This window comes from Canis lupus, chromosome 22, assembly GCF_003254725.2.
Source record: "Canis lupus dingo isolate Sandy chromosome 22, ASM325472v2, whole genome shotgun sequence".
Taxonomy (NCBI): domain Eukaryota; kingdom Metazoa; phylum Chordata; class Mammalia; order Carnivora; family Canidae; genus Canis; species Canis lupus.
In genome coordinates this window covers 6,327,272-6,351,878 of record NC_064264.1, presented here as the reverse complement: position 1 = coordinate 6,351,878, position 24,607 = coordinate 6,327,272, and the positions used below count along the sequence as shown (strand labels likewise).

At 40.8% G+C, this 24,607-nt stretch overlaps 1 protein-coding gene across 7 annotated transcripts in view; it reads right to left on the bottom strand.

Annotated features, from left to right (window-relative positions):
- The window catches only part of TSC22D1 (TSC22 domain family member 1), a 131,199-nt gene extending 108,238 nt beyond the window's left edge, over positions 1 to 22,961 (bottom strand). For 6 of the 7 annotated variants that reach the window (XR_007405067.1, XR_003147937.3, XR_003147936.3 and 3 more), the window contains exon 1: positions 19,732 to 22,961. Coding sequence is in view for 4 of the 7 variants with exons in the window: in XM_049099541.1 (XP_048955498.1) it covers positions 19,732 to 22,625 (2,894 nt within the window). In the remaining 3 variants the exon portion in view is untranslated. The remainder of the gene's footprint in view (positions 1 to 19,731) is intronic. The other variant, XM_025478225.3, reaches the window with a different exon arrangement.
- Between the last annotated feature and the right edge of the window lie 1,646 nt (positions 22,962 to 24,607).

The window sequence follows — 24,607 nt, the reverse complement described above, 5'->3', positions numbered from 1 at the left end:
TTCCTTCCTTAATCTACCAATAGATCTTCAGAAACATCTCCGATAATCATTCTTTCCACCCCTTTGATAAATCTTTTAGTCCCCAAGACTTCAGTTTTTGTCCTCAGAATTTGACATCCCTTTTTTTATTTTCTTAATCCATTTCTCAAATAAGCGTAACATAGAGAATGGATAAATGGGAGATGAGAACGTTCAGTTGGCTCATTTACTTTGTTAATAACATTAAACTTCAAAACATAAGAAACACAAGTTAGTAAAAAGTTCTACATTAATGGTAATCAAAGCATAGAACAAACTGATTAGCCTCCCTATCTCTGAATGTTTACAGAGTTAACTAGTTCTTTCTATCCTGTTTACAGATTTCCCCCAGGAATATATTAACTCATAGGAAGTCTATCCCCCTAAGGTCTGTAAACCATTTACAATGACAAGGCCAATTAAATGAGGCTGCAAATATGTCAGTGCTGTAGTTCTCAAAATATGTTCTTAAACTTCAGCCAGATGGCTCACTTGGTATATATACTCACGTGACAACAATTTTACTTTTATTTCTAATATAAATCGAATACTTATGAAAAACAGGATGGTATAGCAAGAAAGGAACTGTTGAGGGTAGAATAATAATTGTACAGAAGAAATCCAGTGAAGTCTGCCACCACTACTTAACTATACGGCCCAAAACATTTCTCATATGTAATATGAAGGGGATTAACATTTCCCAAGTGCATTACAAAGAACACTAGTTCTATAGGGCATTCACAAATGTTAGATGATCAAAAAGGTTGGTAAGGTTAGTGATTAATAAATAAAATTGTCTCTCTTCTGCAGAATTTCAGTCTCTAATACATTAAAATACAAGGTTAACCTCCAAGATGTATATAACAAAAAACATTCCCCAAGATGCCTGGGCTCTAGAATTTTTTTTTTTCCTTGAAGAAGTGGTATACAAAAACACTACTTTTGAAACTTTTATACTAAATTTCAAAATCCAGTTCAATGAATCTTTGAAACCTAAAAACCAGGTACTGACCCATTATCTTATTAAAAACAAATTGATTAATTCCATTCATTCTAAGGAGATAGTGTTCAGTCCCATATGGTACCGAGTATGGAACAGATGGTCTTCAGGACACTAGGCCCATCTAAAACAACCTTTAAAATGAAAAAGTTTAAGAATCACTTAATTAGGGTAATAGTTCTATCTTGGAAATATTAACAAATGCCAGAAGACACTATATTCTCTGTAAGTAATCCCTACCCTATTAAGAAAGAGAGGAAGGCATGCTTTGCAATAACTTTTGTTTTTATAAATTTAAGAATTTCTAAGCACTGGGGGATCCCTGTGTGGCTCAGCAGTTTAGTGCCTGCCTTCAGCCCAGGGCATGATCCTGGAGTCCCAGGACTGAGTTCTACATGGGGCTCCCTGCATGGAGCCTGCCTCTCCCTCTGCCTGTGTCTCTTCCTCCGTCTCTCTCTCATGAATAAATAATCTTTTAAAAAAAGAAAAAAAAGAGAATTTCTAAGCACTTCTCAAATAGTTGTAATACAGTCCCAGCAGCCTAAGACTCAGAAGAATTAATCTCTGATGCCATTATTAGTAATAAATTCCCTTTTTTTATATGCATCTAGAATGGTGATACAAGATACATGCCATTCCTAGGAGGACTGAGAGAGATTAGTCCTTCTTCTTCCTATAGGGATTAATTCCCTTATGGAGCCCCAGGAAAGAAAGCCTATACCAAAAATGTCACAAAGGTGCAGAATCACTGGTTTAGAAAGCTATAGTATGTAGAAAGTCTATAACTACATAGACAAGCTTTTAATTTTAATTTACAGTGCTTCTGAAAGGAATCATTTTTACTTGCACAATAATAAAAGCAGCTACCGTGCACAAAAACTACTAAGAACTGAGCTAGGTGCATTACATCCTTTATCCCTTCTAATCCTCCCAACAACAGTGCAAGGGTAACTATTACTCCCACTTCACAGGTAAGTAAATTGGGCTTACGCTTACATTTACAAAGGTCACACAATAAAAAGGTGGCATAAACAAGATTAGATACCAGATCTGATGCCAAAGCTAATGCTCGTTAAACACTACCTCCTTGTCCTCTATGCTTCTTAATCCATAGCCTTGGTTAATCAACTCATTTGAATCAAAAAGCTCTCATGCACACCATTTACAGAACTAAGCATAATATAACTTAATTTTGAGAATTCAGAAGTTATATCAAGATCTTATGATGCTTCTTCAGAATACTAGACAAAACTCTTGAAAACCAAAACCATGACTTTTTTTGTGTCCTTAGTACCTTTGTTCAGTGCTACCATACATAACATTCAAATATTTCTTAAGTAAATAAATCATCACAATACCAGGAAAGACTAGAAGTGCTATAAAAAAGCCTCAAAGGCTAACAGACAACTGCTTAAACTAGCCTAGTTTTTCTAGAACATTTTATATTGCTAGCTATAGAGATGTAGACAACAAAACTGTTTAGTAATTTATCAATCATCACCAGATCCTCCTCTTTTCCTTCTGTAGCCTTTAATGGTCTTCTATACCTATTTCTCTGTTTCTGCTCTCTTACTCATGTGTTAAGACTCTAACTCAGACCACTAAATGGCATTTAGGTCACATATTAATAAGCTCAAATACAGCACAACTCAGGTTTTGTTAGGCCAGGTGTCTACTTGTTAAAAAGCTTTTGCATTTTGGATTCATTTCTTAATAAGAAAATTTAATGAAATACTGGTAGATCCTCATGAGCTAAAAATTTTAGTACAACTAGAAACTAAACCTTTAAATAAAAGAAAAAACCCAAAGCATGTCTTTCGGCCTTCCATTTCACAAAAGGCAATCCTACTTTTAAACATTCTCCCTTCAATATGATTGCCTACCTGGATTGGGAAGAATGCAAATTTAGACTGTCAAAAGTGTATCAATAAGTAAAATGTCTAGAAATGCAATCAACTTGTACAAGATGTGAAAATTACTGGCTTTCAGTAGCTTTTAGCTATTTCACATTAGTGGAGAGTGAAATTATGGAAAAAGTGATTAAGATTTACACTATATTACTATTAAATGATAAATTTACTAGATCCATTAAGATCTTTATTATTAACTACAATTTTTTAAGAAATTCCAATTGCTTCTTTCTAGAGTTTCAATGTTTATAAATCAAGGAAAATATAATGAAAATGAAGGAAAGAACCTCTACTGTAAAAAAAACTTTGAATTAAAAGAATACCTAATGCAATTCTTTAAAAAAATAATAATAATAAACTCCCTCTTCTAAGATAATAAGCAAGAAGACAAGGTAAATCCTGTTCTTCAACTTACTACAGGGTATTCACATAAACTAGCACTTTCTTATTCCAGTAATAAGCAGGAGATGCAAATATAAGCTATAACCATTCAAAATTAAAAGATTTGAGTTATAAAATGTACCATTATGATTCAACTGATTAAAGGGAGTTTTCTACTTTACAAAGTATCAATGTAATTTGATGTTAAGCCTTAAAATATATATATATATTAAGTATGAACACTTTACTATAAAAGCTCACTAAATGAGACCAATGAAAGGCTACTAACTTGACTTACTGAAAAGGTTCATATCAGAAAACTTTCTCTACACTCATTTAGTCTTAAAAATTGGATTCCACTAAAGCAAATTCTCCAAATTAAAAGTTTATTCTTCAGCGAAAGTTTAATCATTTTGTGTAGAATGCTTTCAAAATTAAGAGAGTTAATTAGGAGAAAAATAATATTAAGAGAAAATAACTAAGGATTGACAGGATTAGGAACATCAGTCACTGTACAATTCTCTAATGAGAAACCAATGCAGTCTACAGGGCCAAATGCCTCCATCTTCATAGGTTAAAGACTGCTTTTTATAGCTGTCAGCTGTCACCTTTTGATGCTCATCAGTGGGCCAGGACAATCTCCAAAATGGTTAAGAGTACAAGCTTTGGAATCAAATCACCTAGCAGAATACTCCATCACTTAGTAGTTTTATGTGACCAAGTTATTTAATTTGATAATATTTTATTTAAATAATCTATCAGCCTATAATACAGTAGAAGAAATTTTAGAATCATCTGTCATACAATCCTCAGGTTCCCAACGAATTTATCATTAATCTTATATAAATTTACCAAAAAAACAGCTAAAGAGGCCAATAATTCAAATCCTATGTTCCTTCAATAAGCATTAAATATACTTGTTCCTAGAAGAATTAGGGTTTACTATCATGGTTAATTGTTGTTGGATTCAAGAATGAAAGAGAAAAAAAAAAAAAAGAAAGAAAGAATGAAAGAGACATTATTAAGATATCTAATTTAGATTTAAACTCATTTCCCCATTTTGGATCTACCCTTCTTCCCTGGAACCGAGAAATAAGTAAAATTCCTAATAATAAAATATAGCAGTTGTCTAAACATATTAAATCCTGCTGTCATTTCAGAGAATAACTAGTAAATAATAGATTCCCAAAGAAAAAACACAATGAAGCTAAACAACTTTGGAGTCAAATTTTTTATTCCAAGATTCTACAATAACAGGGAGCATTAACCAAAGAGAAGAGATGGCTCTAAGCTTGACTCTCAAAGGAAAGTAAGATAATTACAGTAATAAAGTCTAAAAAGAGGAAGAGAAAAACCCAGACATTTGATGGCTTCTCAGCACCTGATGAGTGGACAGCATAACGGTCAAAATCAGTCTTTTCTCAATTCACCTCACACCACCTTGCACCCATAGCAATACACTTGAACAAAAAAGCAAAAAAAGTAACTTAAAAGCAGCATTTTTCTAAAATAAATTTGCTAATATTAAAGTTTTATGGCAATCACCTTTAAAAAGTTTTTTTTTTAAATACGAGTTTTTCCTGAACAGAAAGAGAATCCTTGGCATTGCTGAAAATACCACAATAAAACACAACAAATAAAATTAATACTAAGCATAAACAAAAACTTCCTAAGGATGTTGGTGGGTTAAATTATCTATCATATAATCTCACTTTTAACTGGTGAATCATTCAATATGATATCCTGTTTCTTTGAGGTATTCTTAAAATTTCTAACTCCTCCTTTGCTGTCAGGCTATAGCTACTACTTTCCCAATGTCATCTTACCTGCCTTAGAATCCCGTTTTTCCTTCCGCTTCCTCATCTGCTTTAAGATGATAAAGCTAGCAAACATAAGACTTAAAAAGTCTAAAAAAGAAAAGAACCAAAAATAGCCCTGGGGAGGGTGTTGGGAGGGCGGGGCGGGGGGTATCCACATGGCTTTATTTTGTGATAGCAATTTCAAGCAGTTTGGAGGCCTTTACATTCCAGAGATGTATTCCAAAGGATTAAGTTACCAGTATTCAACTCTGGATTAGTGGAGTGTTACCATGTGTGGATTGGGTCCTTGCCTTCTTAGCTTTCCTAATGAGGCCAAGGTCACTGATTCAAACCATCATCTCTGATTGCAACCACGAAGAGAATATATCTCCATCTCCACCACTGACAGAAAAAGGAATTACTGAGTTTCTCATACCCCATTAGGGAAGGAAGCAACTAGACATCACAAATAAAGTCAGCAGTTTCCTAAAACCCAGCACTGAGACCATGCCACTACACAGCACAAAAACTAAAAACGGCCCTCCATTCCATGTCCAATTAAGTCCAGACTTCTCAATCCTGCCTTTAAGGCTTTTCAAAGTTAGCCTTATCTTCTATGTTCCTATATACAGACACCATCATCTATTAACTTAGACTATGTCCTATGCTCTTTTCCATAAATCCTCCCTATACCCTGAACCTTCTTGGTGTAAGTTTTCTCTACTAAAATAACTTCTCTCAAACATTACCTCTTCAAAAGCATATGATCTTTACCTTCTGACTCTCAATACTGCTTTATTAATATCTCTCATATCCCACCTTTGTCATACTTTTTCCATTTATTGCACTTCTATCCCAAGTCAGTCCCTAAAATGTTTCAAGCAGCCTACAAAGGGAGCTATAAACATTACAAAATAAATTATAAGTAGGTGAAAACAACTGAAGCAAAGGAACAAAAATAGTAGGAGAGCAGTATTTGGAGCCTGTTACCTATTATCTTTTTCCTGTGTGTGTGTGTACACACACAGACATCTATATTATCTATATGTAGAGATATTCTAGAATAAGTAGGCTCTCCTTAAGGATAGAAATACCTCTGTGCAAATACTTAGTAAGTTATATTCTTTCAAAGACATAGGACACTTTGTAATCTAAGAATTACAAAATGTCCTTTTAAAAATTGTATTCTTTTATGTATAGATATCCACACACACATATGGGTATATTCTCAAAATTTTAAATGGCAAATGAAGTGAAAAAAGGCACCAACATATTAAGGAATAACTTACTTTGGGGGCAACTTAAATGTCAGTAAAATAATCAAATTAGATTTAGTATCAATGACAGCATTCATGCTCTTTTAACATTTTATTTTTTTACAGATTTTATTTATTTATTCATGAGAATACACAGAGAGGAGAGAGAGAAGCAGAGACACAGGCAGAGGGAGAAGCAGGCTCCATGCAGGGAGCCTGATGTGGGACTGGATCCAGGGTCTCCAGGATCACACGCTGGGCTGCAGACGGCGCTAAACCGCTGAGCCACCAGGGCTGTCCTCTTTCAACATTTTAAATAACTATATATACCAATACCATTTCCCCTTTGGTAGAGACTTATGAGTGCTCAGGGGGATAGGAAGAAATAATTCCTCCTCTTTCCACTGCCTGGAAGAGACTAGCAATGGAATGTATGAAAAGTAAACAGGGAAAGGTCTCTGATCACTAATGTAAAAAACCAATAGTAAAATAATAGTTCACACTCAGATTTCTTTTCACTACTAAATATATTTGGGACACATCTGCTTTGGATTAGACACAGATGAACCCCATGAAAACCAACTGCCGAAAATCCTACCTCAAGGTTATGACTTATCTAACATACCTTTAAAACTACAACTATAGATAATAGCCTTTCCTAGAAACTAGGCTATTTTTGTCTGTTTTTAAAGTGAGAAGACAAATATATTGCTTTGAGGGAAAAGAGGATAGGAAAGTGAATACAGTATTTTTATAAACTGAGAAATCTGCTAACCAAAGGGCTTCTATACTGAATCATTTTACAAAGAAAATCACTATCCCTTTAATTTCCTTCATTTATTAAAAAATAACAAAAAACAATTTCCTATCTGGTCCTCCCTGCTTCCAAGTATACCCCCATTCCAATCCAAATACAGCTTCTTTTTACACCAATCTTCCTTGAATGTGATTTAGTCAACAAGTGTTGAACGCCAGATTACTCCTGGAATTCAATCTTCAGTCACTTCCTAAAACAAACTTGCTCTATTAAATCCAACTGTTGCCTTACTGATGTCCTCAATGCTTTTCTTATTTCTTACCCTTTTCATTAATACTCTCTTGCCTGAAACATTTTCCTTCAACCCAAAACTTTCAAAAGGTCCATTCAAAACACACTGCATCCCTGACCTACCAAAGGTCCATTCTATCCCATCTGTGAATTCTGAATGCAATTTCCTATGTCATTTTCGAGACTCGAGTTCCAGTTAGTCTGAGAACATTTTGTAGCACTGAGAATTCACTCAGCCTTTCTGAAATTGTTCCTCCATCTATAAACCAAGAGTTGAGTGAGACCTCAAGATTCCCAGCTCTAAATTTGATTTGTTGATTTCACATCCTCATGTCATTTATTTTTATTTTTTCCTCATGTCATTTAAAACTGTTATTTAGCTCTTATGTTGTCATATCATTTCACCATATGCATGTCATATACACTCCCTAAGGACAGAACCATGTTTGATCACATCTTTGCCTACACCATTACTATGGAATAATGTACACCTAGTACCTACTCAATAAATAGAAAGAATTTAATGTAACAGGTACAGTAATATATGTGGGAAGATCTGAAACTTCCTTCTGTATGTCAGAATGGCTGTGAACATAATGGTAACAGGGTGCCAGAGTATTTGGCATGATATCTCCATTCTGGATGTTTATGGGGGTTTTCTGCCACATGTCTGAATTCACTCGTTCGACAAATATTTCAGAACATAGTATGAGCCAGGCACTGTTGCATGCAGTGAGAATACACAGGTAAACTAGATGGATAAGGTCCTTCTTCTCACAGGGCTTATATTGTTGAGTATAAGAGTAGCATTCCCACTCAAACTTCCAAGATCAAAATAAGATGAGGATAGAACAGGATAAGAGATATTTGCAGTTCCCAGTGCCTTCCAATATAGGAAATCTGACTGCGAAAACAACTTTCAATACTGCTGTCAGACTCAGGTCTGATCATACGCTACAGAGCCCAACAGTGTGCAAGGGTTGTTCAGAGTACAAACTCTGAAACCCAGACTGCCTGGATTTAAATCCTAGCTCCCACTTACTAGCTATGTGACCTCTGAATAAGTTACTTCATCTTTTAAGTTAACCATTCTATGCCTCAGTTTCCTCACCTGCAATATGGGGATAATAATGCTACTTACAACTCATATAAGATTGTTCTGAGAATTAAATAAGCTGATATATGTAAAGTGCTTAGAACAATCCTGCACCTAAGTACTGTAATATTCAGCTCTTACAACTACTACTCTTACTGCTAAATTGTTATAGAGTCTACAAACAAGCTAAAGACAGTACCTAACACAGAGTAGTAACTCAATATTTAATCAATGACTGAATAAATGTACCGGACTCTTTCTTCCTCTCTGAAAACTGAACAAAAGCATCCTATCAAATTTAAGACTGCTAGGACTCAAGGGGATATAATCTATTTCAAAATACTTTGTTAAAAACAACCCCCCAGGGATGCCTGGGCGGCTCAGTCCATTAAAGTGTCTGCCTTCAGCTCAGGTCCCAATCCCAGAGTTCCAGGATCAAGGGGAGTCTGCTTCCCTCTGACCCTCCCCTATCTCATGCTCGCTCTCTCTCTCAAATAAATTAATAAAATCTTAAAAAAAAAAAGTCATACAAGAATGTTTCACTACTATTACCAATGAAAATGTACCATAGCCACATTATAACAAAAATTTACTGCTAGATATTACCTAAATTATATGTTTATACCTTCAAAACATTCCTAACTAGTCAATATGCTGTTTATTACCATGTGAAGATACACAAGGAAAGCCTCATACCAAAGAAATTAGATAACTAGATAAGCTGGGAGAGAATGAAGTCTCATCACAATGAGCAATTTTATAATCAAACCAACTACAACTTACTCAGGCATGTACCCAAGGTATCAGAAGTTCCCCAACTTGAGTGGTGAGCTGATATTACAAAAATAATCTAGGAAGCCTGGAAAAACAAGATGTTATCTCATCTGTCTTAACCACATGAAGCTCAGAGTAACCCTTTACAGCTTCATGGATGAGGAAGGGCAATACCATCTATACCATGATAGATCCATACACACCATGATCTAAAGTTAATTCTTAATAAAAATCAACCATAGTAAATCTTCTCCCCAATCTACACAAATATGGTTTTAAGCCAGCCAACCAGATTAAATACTGATAGGTCTCTCTCACAACTGATGATATTGTACTACAGCATTAGATTCTACATTTTCCCTGTCTGTTTTTAATTACCCCAAAAGTAAAGACCTCATCTCTTAACACTTTTTTACTCCCATTAATACCCATAATCAATTTATTGCTAATTCTGATCATTGCCAAACCTCTCATTCCTCTTTACATAATCCATAACTTACCTGTTCAATAACAAGTAACCATAATAACTATAAGTAAAATAGATCAGATTGGAATTTTAAACAGGTAATTAACTCATTATTTACTAAACTGTCTAATAAAGAAAACTCTCAATACAAATGACATTTTTACAAGTTAAATGTTTATATTTTCAAAAGCTGAAACTGCACCAAAGGACTTCCAATACTTGGATACTGCTTCAGATTCACATTATATGTTGAGTAGATGAACGAATTCAAAGTTGATAAAGAATACTGATATCCTAATTTAGAAGTAAATAGGGGTTTTTCTGGTCTTATTCAAGTTGAAGAACTTTTATTGGCATAAAAATAGGTAAATACAAAATAAGCACAAACATAAAACAAAATGCTTCTTAAAACCAACGACTGAGATTGCTTTTTTGGCTCATAAACAAAGCAAAAAGTAATCAATCAATTCTGATTCACCTCTATTAGAGGAAGAAACAGTGATATCACATGGTCATCTATACAGAACTTATTTACCTTCCAAATATACCACAGTAGTGATTTAAAAAAAAACAAGTTATCTTTTTGCCACTTTGCCTCATTTACTCACTACGTAGATTTTTACCAAGCTATCTGTTAAGCATTGAAATATACTTTGGATATGTAGTAGCATACCAAACATCCCGGTCCATGAAACTTAAAACCATCAGATAATCACACTCACAAAAAAAAAAAAAAAAAAAAAAAAAATTACAAACTGTAATAAACATTAAAAAGAACAGCATTGGGATCCCTGGGTGGCGCAGCGGTTTGGCGCCTGCCTTTGGCCCAGGGCGCGATCCTGGAGACCCGGGATTGAATCCCACGTCGGGCTCCCGGTGCATGGAGCCTGCTTCTCCCTCTGCCTGTGTCTCTGCCTCTCTCTCTTTCTCTCTGTGACTATCATAAATAAATAAAAATTGAAAAAAAAATATTTAAAAAAAAAAAAAAAGAAAAAGAACAGCATTAACAAAGAACCTGAGTTTCGTTTGCTAGCTCAGAGAAGGCCTATCAAAAAGTGATGGTTAATACACTTGTGAGGAGCACCAAGTAGCAGTGTATAGAATTGTTGAATCACTATACTGCAGACCTGAAACTAATATGATATATTAATTACACTGGAACTGAAATTTTTTTTTATTAAAATGTGACCGGTAAACTTTGAGAAGGAATGGAAAGCAGGTGAACACCGGATGTTCAGGCTGAAGGAACAGTGTGTACTGTGTACTTACCCTTAAGGAAGAAGTAAGGATAGATGGCAACTTGAACTGAAAGAAGGCAGCTGGAACGCAGAAAAGTAGGGGGGGGGAAGTGGCATAATATGATGCCAGAGGTGAGCAAAAGCAAAAAAGTATTTTCAAAGTAATAGGAAGGCTTTTAAGGGTGTTGGGCAAATATGTGATCTAAACAGATTTTTAAGACTATCATTCTGACTACAAGATATAATAATAAAGAAACCCAAGAATATATGCAAGAGGCTAGTGAGGAAGCTACTGCAGTACTTTAAGAGGTAAATATGTTTAGACAAGAGTTGTAGCAATGGTGGTGGTGGGGCAGATGAATTAAGATATATTTTGCAGGTTATGGTCAAGATGCATGGGGTGAGGAAAAGAGAGTTACCAGGCATGGCCCTCAGGTTTCTAAAGTGAAGAACTAGTAAGAAATAATTATTAAAATGAAGATAAACAAAAGAGAGATGTGAGAGATTAGGTAATGAAGAGATAAGTTCATGCTCTGTTGGGACTATCAGAATGCAAGTGGAGATGTCTTACAAAGGCACATAACAGGGTCACCCTAAAGCTAAGAGAAGGGTGGGCTAATGGTGCACGTTCAGAAACTGAGAGCATAGACTGCATCTAAAGCCACAGAGCAGATGATCACTTATGGAAAAGGCAGTAAGTGAGAAGAGGAACCAGAAACCTGAAGAAACTCCAACACTGAGTCTGACAGAGTAGGTGAATCTAGGAAAGATTGAAAAAAGGGGCCAGAAAGATGGGAAGGAACTGAAAGCAAAAGAGAGTGTTTCAAGAAAGAGGAAAAACAAAGGTCAACTAGGCCCAACAATGCTAAAAAGTCAAATAAGATTTCCGGGTCAAACCGACTGGTAAGGAAGAAATGGTGGAAGGATATGTGAATATATGTGAAGCTAGAAAAAAAAAAAAAAGTCAACCTAGAATCTAAAACTAATTATAAAGAGTTCTTTAAAATAATGTAAACATGTAATTCCTTTTAATGAGCCGTTAAAGCATATTCTTACCATGACATATTCAATGGTAACAATACAGTGACATGGCAAAAACCAACCACCAGAGTTCCAATATTGCAGCACGCTTCTAATATTGCAGCACCAGAACAGGTCATGCTTTGCATAGTTTCGTACTTTTATTTTATTTTTTTTTTAATTTTTATTTATTTATGATAGTCACAGAGAGAGAGAGGCAGAGACATAGGCAGAGGGAGAAGCAGCTCCATGCACTGGGAGCCCGAAGTGGGATTCAATCCCGGGTCTCCAGGATCCCGCCCTGGGCCAAAGGCAGGCGCCAAACCGCTGCGCCACCCAGGGATCTCAGTTTCGTACTTTTAAATTCAACTTTCTAAGCAAGAACCAAAATCTACTTGACCTACAATTCTGAAGCCAAAGCTACAAAAACTGAATTTAAATTATTAGGAAGTTAAAACAGTTTTCCTGAAAAAAAAAATTTTCATACAACTTTCAAAAGGAAAAAACCTACTGCATTCAAGGTACATCAACGTGATGACTTTAACCACTTTTTTCTCATCAAGGGCTTACAGGTAAACATTGGTATGTTCCACGGTAATTCTGTTATTTGCACAAATACACAAATCAAAGGAGTCTGCCTTCTTTTCAGGTTTTCAGCCACTCTAATATTATTTATGGGTCTTACCTCTTGTTGGCTTTATTAGCAAAAATACCAAAATACTTAATTGGAAAAATGGCTTTAAATATTAGCTGTTTTACTACAATACATGTAACCAGAGGCAACTCCATCTCTCTAATAAACTAAGCTTCAGTTTAGTCGCCAGTAAAATAGAAAAAACTTAACCCAGGGTTGTTGAGTTGGTTTAATGTGATGATAAATATTAACTGGATCTAATTCTAACATTTCTAATCATGTCTGTGAACTGAAATACTGACTTACGTACTATTCTTATTTCTAATGAATATAAGCCAAGCAATTCCACTCTTAAAATTTATGTTGTCATTACAGATCAAATCTTGGAGCAATGACTTTATTAAAATTTGCATCATTCTTCATATTCAATAGGGCAATATTCTATAGTTAAGACAGGTATATAATGATAGTAAACACATTTCATACTCCTTTTCTAAAAACCCCACTAAGATTACCAGAAAAAAAATGAATTTTTAAGATATAACGACATAAGCTCACAAAAAATGAAGAGAATGGGTGAAAAGACAATAGCTACAAAAATTCAGAAACTGGAAAGCAGATGGTTGAGTGACAAATGACTTAGCAAACACTAGAAAATCAAATCTTTAGCAAACAGTGGAGAAAGCCAAGAACAAACCCAATTTAAACTGTAAAATCCCCAAAAGACTCAGCAATTGGCAGGACCACATACATCCAAAGTGGGATATGGGGGAGAGAAGGCGATAAAATAAAGAAAGATTGTGTAAATGTCTTTTTAAGAAGTAACCAGCACCACTGATACCAACCACCCCTCCCCAAAGCCAACAAAAAACTGAAAATATATTGTCTGAAGAATATAAAACACAATATCCCAAGATTGAGAAAATCAAGTATAGCCAGAGGCAGGAAGACATACAAAAAACAGGATGCCTGAGTGAAGAAATATATACGGGGATACTCAGATTCCCCCAAGACCTTTTACCCAACTTCCCTATCCCCCACAACCTTCATCTCAGGCAAGAAAGAGACTTCTATAGGGGATCTAACCACCTCAAAGACATGAAGACACTGACATTAAAAGTCCTCTAACCAAACAGCCCAGTCTAGTTACCATACAGTAAAGATAACAAGGCTCACTGAGGATTTCTAATTAGCATTTTACTCCCCTATTCACACACAACCACCAACCATTCAAGGCTACAGAATGTTAAAGATAAAGACCAAAGCAAAAAAAAAAAAAAAAAAAAAAGACCAAAGCAAATACAAACTAAGAAAACAAACCTAGGGGACACTGATCACACAAGAAGAAATATTTTTTAAAAATAATAATGTTTATATATTCATATAAGAGAATGTACTATTGTTTCTATAGCAGGATACTATTTAGAAGGAGCAAGGACCAAAAAATAAAAGATTTGGGAAATTAAATATATGATAATACATGAAAACCTCAATAAAAATGGAGCAAATAGAAAAGGAGATGGAAAATAGTAAAATACAAGAAAATTAGAAAAAAGTCAAGAAGATCCATAACCCCAATAAGAGTTTGAGAAAGGGAAAAAAAAAAAAAAAAGAAAATGGGAAATTATAACCAAGACCTCATTCAAAAAAAAAAAAAAAAAAAACTCCCACGAATTAAAAGATGGTTCCAGGGGCAGCCCAGGTGGCTCAGCGGTTTAGTGCCACCTTCAGCCCAGGGCATGATCATGGAGATCCGGGATCGAATCCCACGTCGGGCTCCCTGCATGGAGAATGCTTCTCCCTCTGCCTGTGTCTCTGCCTCTCTCTCTCTCTCTCTCTCTCTCTGTGTGTCTCATGAATTTTAAAAAAAAAATTTTTTTTTAATTTAAAAAAAATTTTAAAAGATGGTTCCATATCAAAAGGGCACACCAAGTACTCAACAAGATGGATGAAAAGAGACCTACAGAAGGACCCATTACTATAAAATTTCCAAACCCTGGAAATAGATACAATCATAAAAGCTTTCAGAGAATTAAAGAGTGAGAGAGGGGAAGAGAGAGAGGAGTAAAAAGGTCAGAGAAAAAATTTAAAACAACACACAATATTTGAGAAATGAGAACTACTCAGACTTCTGAAAAGCAATATGGAAGCTAGAAAGCAATGGAGTAAAATTATAAATTACAACTTTACATGTAGTATTCTTAACCTAACCAAATAATCAAACAAGTGTCAGAGTAAACTAAAACCATTTTTTTTTTTTAAGATTGTAAAGAAATCTCTACATCCAACACGAGGCTCAAACTCACAACCCTGAGATCATGAGTTGCATGCTCTACAGACTGAGCCAGCCAGGCACCCCTTAGAATTTTTTCTTTTTCTTTTTCTTTTTTTTTTTAAATAATCTCACCCCAACATGGGGCTCGAATTCATGATCCTGAGATCAAGTGTCACATGCTCTATGAATTGAACCAGCTAGGCACTCCTAAAACGATTTTAAAACATCAAGTAAATCAAGAATGAACATGACATGGATCACTGCAAAATGGAAAGCCAACCCCAGGAGACAGTGAAGGGAATCCCACAATAATGATTGTGTACCAGGTCTAGAAGACACTCAGTCCAGAATGAAGGTCAGAGGGACATGAGACACTGCCTCAGGAAGATAAAATTGATAACAATACCTGGTATGTCTGAACATCTCAAGGGACACTCAATGAAAAGGTGAATTAGTGATAATTACAGCAAAAACTAAGCCACAGGGTGGGGCAGAGACACTGAACTTCAGCCAGAGCACCCTATGGTAAAGCTAACAGTCAACAAGTCACACAAGATAAGCTCTTTAGTCTAACGTGCAAGCAGATGACCAAGAACTACCAGACATCTGAGGAAAGGCTCTGTCCCATAAGGCAAAGCAAAAATGGGCATAAAGCCAATTCGGAGAAAACAGATGAAAACCTGGGGCGGGGGGGGGGGGGGAGGTACCTACTACCATTTCCATATGCTAAGTAATATATAGAAATATATATACTATACATTCTACATGTACTAGATAGCTGGGGTGTGGTGGAGGGAGGCAGGCAAGTGTGGTACATTGTACAGCACATGAAAAGTGTTATTTTACAAGAATGCTGAAATCATAACCATTAAGAAGAAAGGGTGCCATGAGGTAAGGGAGATTAGTGGAGTAGCTGATAACAAAATTAAATCTTCATTTTCTATCCAGGAAGTTAATAAAAGCAAAACAAAAGCAGAGAGTATTTTATTTAACACACACTATACTGGGCATGTGAGTTAGATACAGTTCTAAAGGCTTTCCCAAATTCATTTCCTATGACAACCCTATTGACATAGGTACACCCCCACTTTTTTTTTTACATGAGCAAAATGAGGCGTAGAGAGAGGTTAAGTAGCCCAATGTTACATAAAACAGTTGACAGAGAAGATTCAAACCTACAGTCTAATTCCAGAGTCCATGCTCCTACCCATCAAAGCCATGTTGCATATCCAGTAACAATACAAGCATGTTGTTTACAAACTAGGAGGTAAACAGGACAAGGATTACTGAAAAGAGGTAAGTGACTGCTTTTGGGAAAGGAAAAAATGGAAAAGGAAGGGGACAGGAAGCTTTTGTTTGTTTTGATAATCATGTAAACTTTTTTACTCTTTAAAGTGTGCAGGTACAACCTAAATAAAAAGTAAAGCCTGTAGCTTAGTATTCTATAGTTAAAACATTTTATCTAATGCTACCATCCTCAGTAGGCAAAAATGAGTACTACTCCTATTTCATAGATAAGACTTTCCTTCCTCTTCAACAAAATTTGAGGGCCCACTACATAAGAGGCATTTGTATTCAGAAGACAGAGATCAATTCACCTCAAATAATGATGAGGTGAAAGAAGTGCAAAAAAGCAAGTGTCTTTATTCTTTTCAATTTATTGCATATACTGTATGACCCTGAATCTCTAATAGCTGTGCTTAAGATGAGAAACAATATAAATTTTAAATAGTGACAGAAAAAAAAAAAAAAAAAGAGAGAGAAAGGTCAACTCGTTAATTTGTTCAAAAAATATTTAGTTCTTGCCCTTAAGGAGCTCAGAGTCTTGTGAGGAAGACAGGTAAACATAATTATAATTGAATGAGTGCAGTGTGTTACATAGAGGAATACCAAAAAGTGCTAAGGAAACATGTTCTGGGTAAAGGGAATGCTTTAGAGGTAACAACTGAGCTGAGTCTTAACGGGATGAATAGAAGTATGACCAATTTTACATAAAAGGCTGTACTAAGAGTTGGAAAACACAGAAGACCACAGATCAGTGTGAAATGCCTATATTTTCCCTGTTTAATAAAGGTAAGTTCATGTAAAAGGATAAAATAAGACATTAATACCTTTTCAATGAGAGTGAATTTTAAAAAACAAGATACATTATTATCTTAACCCCTGACCCATGTTTCTAATTTATGGTCTTGCCCAATGATGAACTGAAAGCATGTTCCACATACCTAATAAACATTTTAAGTTTTAAAGAGTTAAGAGTATTATTTCAAAAGAAACCTAAAGAATAACCATCTTTCATTTGCCTCACCACCAAAAAAAGTTACATCGCTAACATGGTTTCTAAGTCATAATATTGAAATTATAACGTACCGCCCCCCTTCTACCTCTTGAAGAGAGAAATTGGTGAGCAAACCTCAGAAGATGCAAGTGACACAGATGTTATCATGGAAAGAAAAGGTAAGAATTTTTTTTATAATCATTATCACTTTTTTCTCTCGTAGATATTCTCAAACTCCCTTCCAAGGGCAAGTTTAAATGAAACTTTTCTCTAAACTTTGGGGATAAAAGAAATAATTTGCAGTGAAACACCATGAAAAAAATAATATACATGTTTCCCCTTATTGACTTTTACAGGTATTTTAGGGGTGACACATTTTGATTTTTCAGCATTTAAAGGATAACTATGAAACAAAACTTTCCTGGTTTTGATGACTTTGATGTTAACTAACAAAGGTTCAAATATGTAGTATATTCAAAACAGGTAGAGTCAACTCAAGTTACTTCACACCAATATTCAATCATACTTCTTGTTCATTACCAAATCTTTCTACATAATTCACCCCTAATTAATCTTCCTCTTAGTTACTGTATGGAAAAGTTAATTTTGTACTAAATACCTTAAACTGCCCTCTATCCCTACAATGAAAAACCTACTTCTAAGTGGCAACATCTGACTTTAATTGTCTGGAAAAGCAAGTTGTGGAAAGCTCTATCATGCCCTACCACCAGGGGAAGAAAAGGAGAAAGTCAACCAGGAGACCACAAATGGTAATTAACAAAAATCGTGGCAGGTTTCAATTCAAAATGTGTGGTTTTCATTTGTGTATTTCATCTGTCTTTTATCTTGCTGGAATCAGTATCCACATAATACCTGATTTTCAGGGGCTTCACTCAATCACACACTCTAGATTTAGAAAACATTAATATTTGGGGCAAATAATTATTTAAAATTATAGTGAATATTAGTAACTACAGGTGTGAATATTGACCTATGAAACAGAGTTTTATCAGTAATTATATTAGGACTCTTAAGGAAACCACATCCTAGAAGAGGTCCTCTTAAGTAAACTTTGTATACGTGATACGGAATTCATTTGGTTAGGTAACAAGGTTTTAATTATAGGACTCCTGAAAAAATTATAAAAATCCTGAAAGACAAGATTTTAAATTATATCAATTAACCATACTTTTAACTAACATCTCTTAAGTAATTAAAAAAATATATGTATCGTGAAAACCTCACTGGAACATTTGGCCTTTGTTCTCTTTTTCTAAAAACTGCAATTCTTTTGAAATACTCTCAATTTTTCCAAGGTGAAAACCACAAAGACACATTTAGGATATAAATTTCCAATTGGTTTGATGAAAGTTCCATCACAAAAATCTCCAACTAATACTAAAATAATTAAATGTCTTTAGAGCTTATTCCGAGTTGCATGGCTAAAATAAATAGCCTTGGTCATTAACTCCCTATGATGCTATTTTGATCAAGGTTAAGTCACAGACCTGCAAATCTGTGACAAGAACATTCCTTTAAAAAATCAACTTTGTTTAAAAGCCATGTAGAATCATTAGAGATTTCACAACTTTCTAATCAGTCAGCTTAAAGGACACAATTTGATTCAGTGGCATGGTTAGAGCATTATTTCCAATTCAATCATGAAAACACTGGTTTAATAGTGTTTTTTTTTTTTTTTGGCCTTATGTATTTTTTTGGCAAAGAAGGGAACAGGTGGAATAGATTAACAGGAGAACAAAGTCTTATTTCCATGCCCCTATAAATCCAACCCTTCAAGACTTTCCTTAGTCTTTAAAATGGCTACCACCTTGATCCACTATACAAAAGGGAAAATAAAATGTACAGACTACCACTATCAAAGATAAATCTGGTTATTTTGACAGTGTAAGCCCCCCTCCCCCATGACATACTTTCTAAGATTCCCATTCCTCTTCGGTTCAGATAAAATGACCATTAAATAAGTGTACAAAAGTTGGTCAATTACAGTATAAGGGTAACCTATATAACCCAGACTAGGTCATCTTTCCTATAATGTCTGACTAGGAAAAGCAGGTAACATTATCTTTTGCAGACTAAGATCAAACACAGTAGAAGTGAAAAGGAGAAACATTCGTGGGAACCACAGCACCCCCCCGCCCGCCTCCAGCCCCCAGAGATGATAAGTATTTTAGTAATTCAAAGGAATGGATGAACTATTAATATAGGTTAGCAAAAATCTTCTGTAAGAAATCCCTTTAAAAAGCATAACAAAAAAACACCTGGTGCCCTCAGACCTATACTTAATACTCAATAACTATTGTCAAATAGTTTGCATACTTACACCCACCTGCTATCTCCACTCTGAAACCATTCCATGACACTCTTGCTCTAGGAAACTTACCACGAAAACGATTTTCACACACAAAAATGAAAAAAAGAGGTAATGCTCTCGACAAATTTTGTGCATGTACAAAGCTACTCAATAGATTCACTACTCTGAATCCGTTGAATGTCTGCAGAAACACGGCATAATCTTACCTCTCATCCTCGCCATCCACCAGGGGTGTCGTCAGCGGTAGCACCTTCAACGGGAAAAGAGAAGCAGAGGCTGCTAGGCTGCTGCTACTCCCATCTGAAACTGCTGACATTCCCCCACTGTCACCACTGATAGTCTGAGGTAAGCCAACTAAGGAGGGTTCCGCTGGGCGCCTGGCATCTTCAATTTGGCTTCCAATTGCCTGAGCTAATGATTGTGCAGAGAACTGAGTAGAACTTAGTGGGATCTGTTGTGCCAGATTTATATTAGTTGCTATCAAGGGAGGTTGACTAACACTCTGAACCAAATTACCATTTTGAGTGGCAGGGGTTTGTGCTATATTCTGTGGTGGAACCAAGTTTGTTGGGGCAGAAGGCATTCCAGAAGGACCAGCTGAACTAACCTGATTTGTAACAGAAATACTACTAGCAGAGGGCAAAGGACTAACTGCAGGCAACTGCTGCGAAACTTGAGCTACTGATTCTACTCCTTGCGGCTGGGGAGGCACAGTTAACAAGGTACTTTGGGGTGCAAGGACCAATTGTTGAGGAAGGCTCGAAGCACTAGTTTGAACTCCCTGATGAATAATCGCGGTTTGAGCAGGTGAAACTATCTGTGAAGACGGAGGAGCACCTTGCTGAATAACTGAAGGTGTGACTTGGGTAGAGGGCTGCTGCACCGCAGTAGCTATGTTTGCCTGTTGACCAATATTTGCGATTTGACCGCCAGTAGGTACCACAGATCCTGCCGTCTGAGCCTGGCCAACAGGCTGGCCAGAGGCCCCTGCAGGTTGTGCTTGGATTGCGGTGGGCTGCACTGGCAGCTGGATGCTCTGTGGCTGGGCCGTAGGAATCACGGTCGATCCTGCTCCCACGCTCGCAGCACTGGGCTGTCCCGAGGACACCGCTGTTTGGAGCATCGGCGGCGGCGGCTGCTGCTGCACATACTCTGAAGTAGGATTCTGAGTCACCGGTTTACCATGGCCTGGGACCATCTGTGCAGATACAGTCGGTTGCTGTTGTCCATACTGTAACTGTTGGGGTGGTGCCCCTGGAAGGGGAGCTTGCACTGGAGGAGCCGGCTGAGAATATGGCAGTTGGGGTTGAGCCAAACTGGAAATGGAAGGCTGCTGACCTAAAGCTGAAGTTACACCAACCACATTCACAGGTGATGGCTGGATACCCGTCGCGGTACTGAGAGTGGCTTGCAGAGGGACAGGCTGAAGACCTGGCTTTTGATAGCTCAGTTCTTGCGACTGCAACTGTACTTGTGTGATCTGTGACTGAGAAATACTCTGTGGTATACTGACTGCTGAAATACTCTGAGGACCAGAGCTACTGAAATCCATCTGTTGAAGAGCCATACCTTGAAGAGTTGGCTGCTGCTGCTGCACCACCACAGTAGGGGCTCCCATCTCTCCACTTCCCACACTCTCTGTGTAGTGACTCAGTGTGCTGACACTACTGCTCACTGAACTCCCACTAGTGCTCTCCCTCTCAGAAGTCACTTCTGGGTTTTGTTTTACAGTTTCCACCACTTTATTCATCGCCACACCTTCTGCAGCAGGTGCGGCGTTTTCTTTCTCATAGAACTCGGTGCAAGTCCATCTACCTTTCTTAAAAGGTTCAGAACTAGAATCTAACTTCACAACTCTGAACCTCGACGTGTTAACTGTCGGTGGCTGCTGCTGACTGGAAACTGATCCCACAGTCATCCCTGCAGCTGCATTAGGGGCGCTGTTAACAACAGCGGAGGAAGAAATAGAACCATTGCCCATGCCACTCAAGATATTCACATTCACACCGCTGCTAACTCCAGGCCCGACACTCGCACTAGCAGCACTAGGGATATTGCTCGCATTTATACTGGCATTACTAAGCATGCTGCTTGTCACGCTAGGATTAAAAGTACCCACAGCAGTGATGTTAACATTATTCACCGTAGTAGCGCCAGTAACAGAACTTATACCTATACTGCCGGTAGTACTTGGAGCTCGGATATTAGTCATTACGGATGCAGGTGAGCCTCCCGATGATACAGCAGAAGTCGGTGCAGCTGGTGCAACGCTGTCGGCGCTTCCAGGGGCAGAGAGTTTTCTGGATCCCGGGCTGGAGGGTGGCCCTCCGGGAATGGGTGGACTGGCCACGCCGGCATGGGATGGATGGTGGTGCCCGTGGTGGAGGTGGTGCCCGTGATGAATGTGATGGTGGTGATGGAGGTGGTGAGGATGAGCGTTCCCATTGATCACAACGTTCTGGGGGGGAAGGTGGGGCAGATGAGGCTGCGGGAGGTGGGGCTGGTTGGGAGACACTGCCCCAGGTGTCTCGGCTTCCTGGAAGTTATTCAGAGTCTCTTCTGAGGAGCTGCGCTCAGGCTCCCCCAAGTCGGTCGCCCTGGAAAGTGACACATCGAGGATCTCGGAGGAAGACAGATCCTCCGTGTGGGACTCGTCCAGGTCGTCGTAGCTCTCCGTGTCCTCGGCGATGCTGTTGTTGGAGCTGATGCTGGCGGAGATCTGAGCCGGGGTGACGCTGGTTATCTGGAAGCCACTTTTCTTTTTCATCTGAGTCCCGCCCGGCGCGAGGGGCTGTGCCTGCAGCTGAGCCTGCGAGAGGAGGTTCAGGCTTTGTGGAGGCGGAGGCTGCGGCCCCGACGTGGAGGATGCGGCGGGGGGAGGCGGCTGGAGCAGCGACGGAGGCGGAAAATCCTCGGAAGATGTGACACTACTACCGACGCCGGTACCTGCCGCGCTGAGCGCAGAGGCGCCGCCGCCGCCGCCGCCGCCGCCGCCGCCGCTGCCCCTTCGAGGGAACATCGCCGGGTGCGCCATCTTCCTAGCGCTAATGTCTGCAGCGGCCGCGGCCGCCGCGGCGGTGGACTCGGGCGGCTGGTGCATTGTGTCGGGGGCCGGGGGGGCGGAGGAGGCGAGTGCAATTTCCTTCTTCTGCACCGTAATCTTTGTATTCGAGACGCCGGGGAGGAAAACGGGACCTGACGCTCCGCCCGGCGCGGGTCCTCCTCCTCCTCCTCCTCCTCCTCCTCCTCAGCAGAAGGCGCCGGCCGCTCCTGCCTTCGAGGGCGAGCTTCGGGAAGGGAGGATGAACGAGGGTGAACGGGGCGGCCCGAGAGGTGGGGGAGCGGGGGGGACCCCTTCAGTCCTCCGCCATTCACTTTCCCCTCTAGTCTCACACCCCCCTCTCTAGTCCGCCTTCACGTGGGGTGCGGGGCAGGAGGGAGGGGGCAGGGGAGGGTGGGGGTGGGGTGGGGTGGGGTGGGGTGGGGTGGGGTGGGGGGGAGACGAGGGGGAGGAGGAGGTGGGGAAGCCGAGAAATGCCCACCTTCTCCGGCCGACTCGGGGGCACCGCAGCCCCTGCGGCGGCGGCCGCTGCAAGAGCCTCCCGGGCGCCGTGCACCGGCCGAGGCGGCGCGGAGCGGGGGCCGCCGTCCCCTCGCCGCCCCCGAGCCCCGAGCCCCGAGCTCAGGGTCGCTCAAGCCTGTCCCCTCCCGGCCCCGCCGGCCCCGCTCGGCCCTCCCCGCCCGCGCCCCGCGGACCCTTTCAAACCCCCTGGGCTCGCGGCGGCTGTTCCGTGAGCAGACGCTGGCCGCGGCCGGGGCCGGGGCGGCGAGGCTCGGAGCGGGGCGGCGGGGCGCCCGGTACGGTGAGCCCAGCAACGGGGCGCGGGCGGGCGCGCAGGGACGCCGGGTCCTCGCGGAGCACGACCGGGGCGCGGCGGCGGCGGCGGCGGGAGCGCAGGGACCGCTCCATCACTGGCAGCCATGGAGCCCGAGCATTTTCCTCCCTCGGGGCAGGCGCCTCGGCTCGGCACGCGTCCTCGGGGAGGAAGGGGCCGGCGCCCGGGCCTCCCCGGGGGGCGGCGGCGGGCTGCGAGCCGCTCGGCTCCTCGTCCTCGTCCTCGTCCCCGTCCTCGTCCTCGTCCTCGCGGGCGGCTCCTTCCTCGGCGGCGCTGGGGGCCAGACGGGCTGGTGCAAGCGACTGCAGCCGACGCCGTTCAAAGGAACGGGAGGTGGGGTTGGCCGGTGTCGGCGAGTGGGTGGGTGCGGAGGGCGGGCGGGCGGGGAGGGGGCCGTGGTGGTTGTTACTAGTGCTCTCCTCCGGCTCCGCCGCGTCCCCCAGTCTCTCGCGGCAGCGGGAGAGGAGGGACCAGCGCCCGAGCGCAGGAGGAGGAGGAGGACGAGGAGGAGGAGGGGCGACCGCCGGCGAGAGGAGGAGGAGGCGGCGGCGGCGGCGGCAGGGGGGAGGGGGAGGGGGCAGGCGAAGGAGACGGAGGAAGATGGCGTCTGCGCATGCGCCCCGGCGCCGCAGACAGAAAGCCGGGTCCGGCGGAGGAGGCGGCGGCGGGGCCTCGGGCCTCGCCGAGCGCCGGAAATTGCCGAAGGCTGGCGGAGGCGCCGAGGCCGCGGAGAGAGGGGAGGGGAGGGGAAGGGAGGGGAGGGGCGCTTCGGGCGGGGGAGCGGATCCGGGTCGGGCTGCGCGGCTCGGCCCGAGTGGGGGCGGGGCGCGGGGCGCGCGCGCGCAGGTTAGGTGTGTCCGCTCTGTTCTCGCTCGCGGCCGGTGCGCGTGCGCGGGCGCGGGAGCGGGCGCGGGCGGGCGCGCGGCAGGGGAGGGGGAGGGGGCGGGGCGGGGCCCGGGAGTGCGCGCCCCGGGGAGGGGGTGGGTGTCCGCCCCCCCCCCCGCCCTTGCCCGCCCGCGGAATGGGTAATGAGGCTTTTCTCCGCAGCAACAGCATCACGAGTTGCAGTTCCCAGGAGCCCGCCGCCACCGCCACGACACGACATGAGTCAGGCTTTCTTCCTAGGCGCGTGGCGGAGCCCTCCTCCTCCCACCACCACCCCCCTCCCTCCCCGCTGCACCTGGGC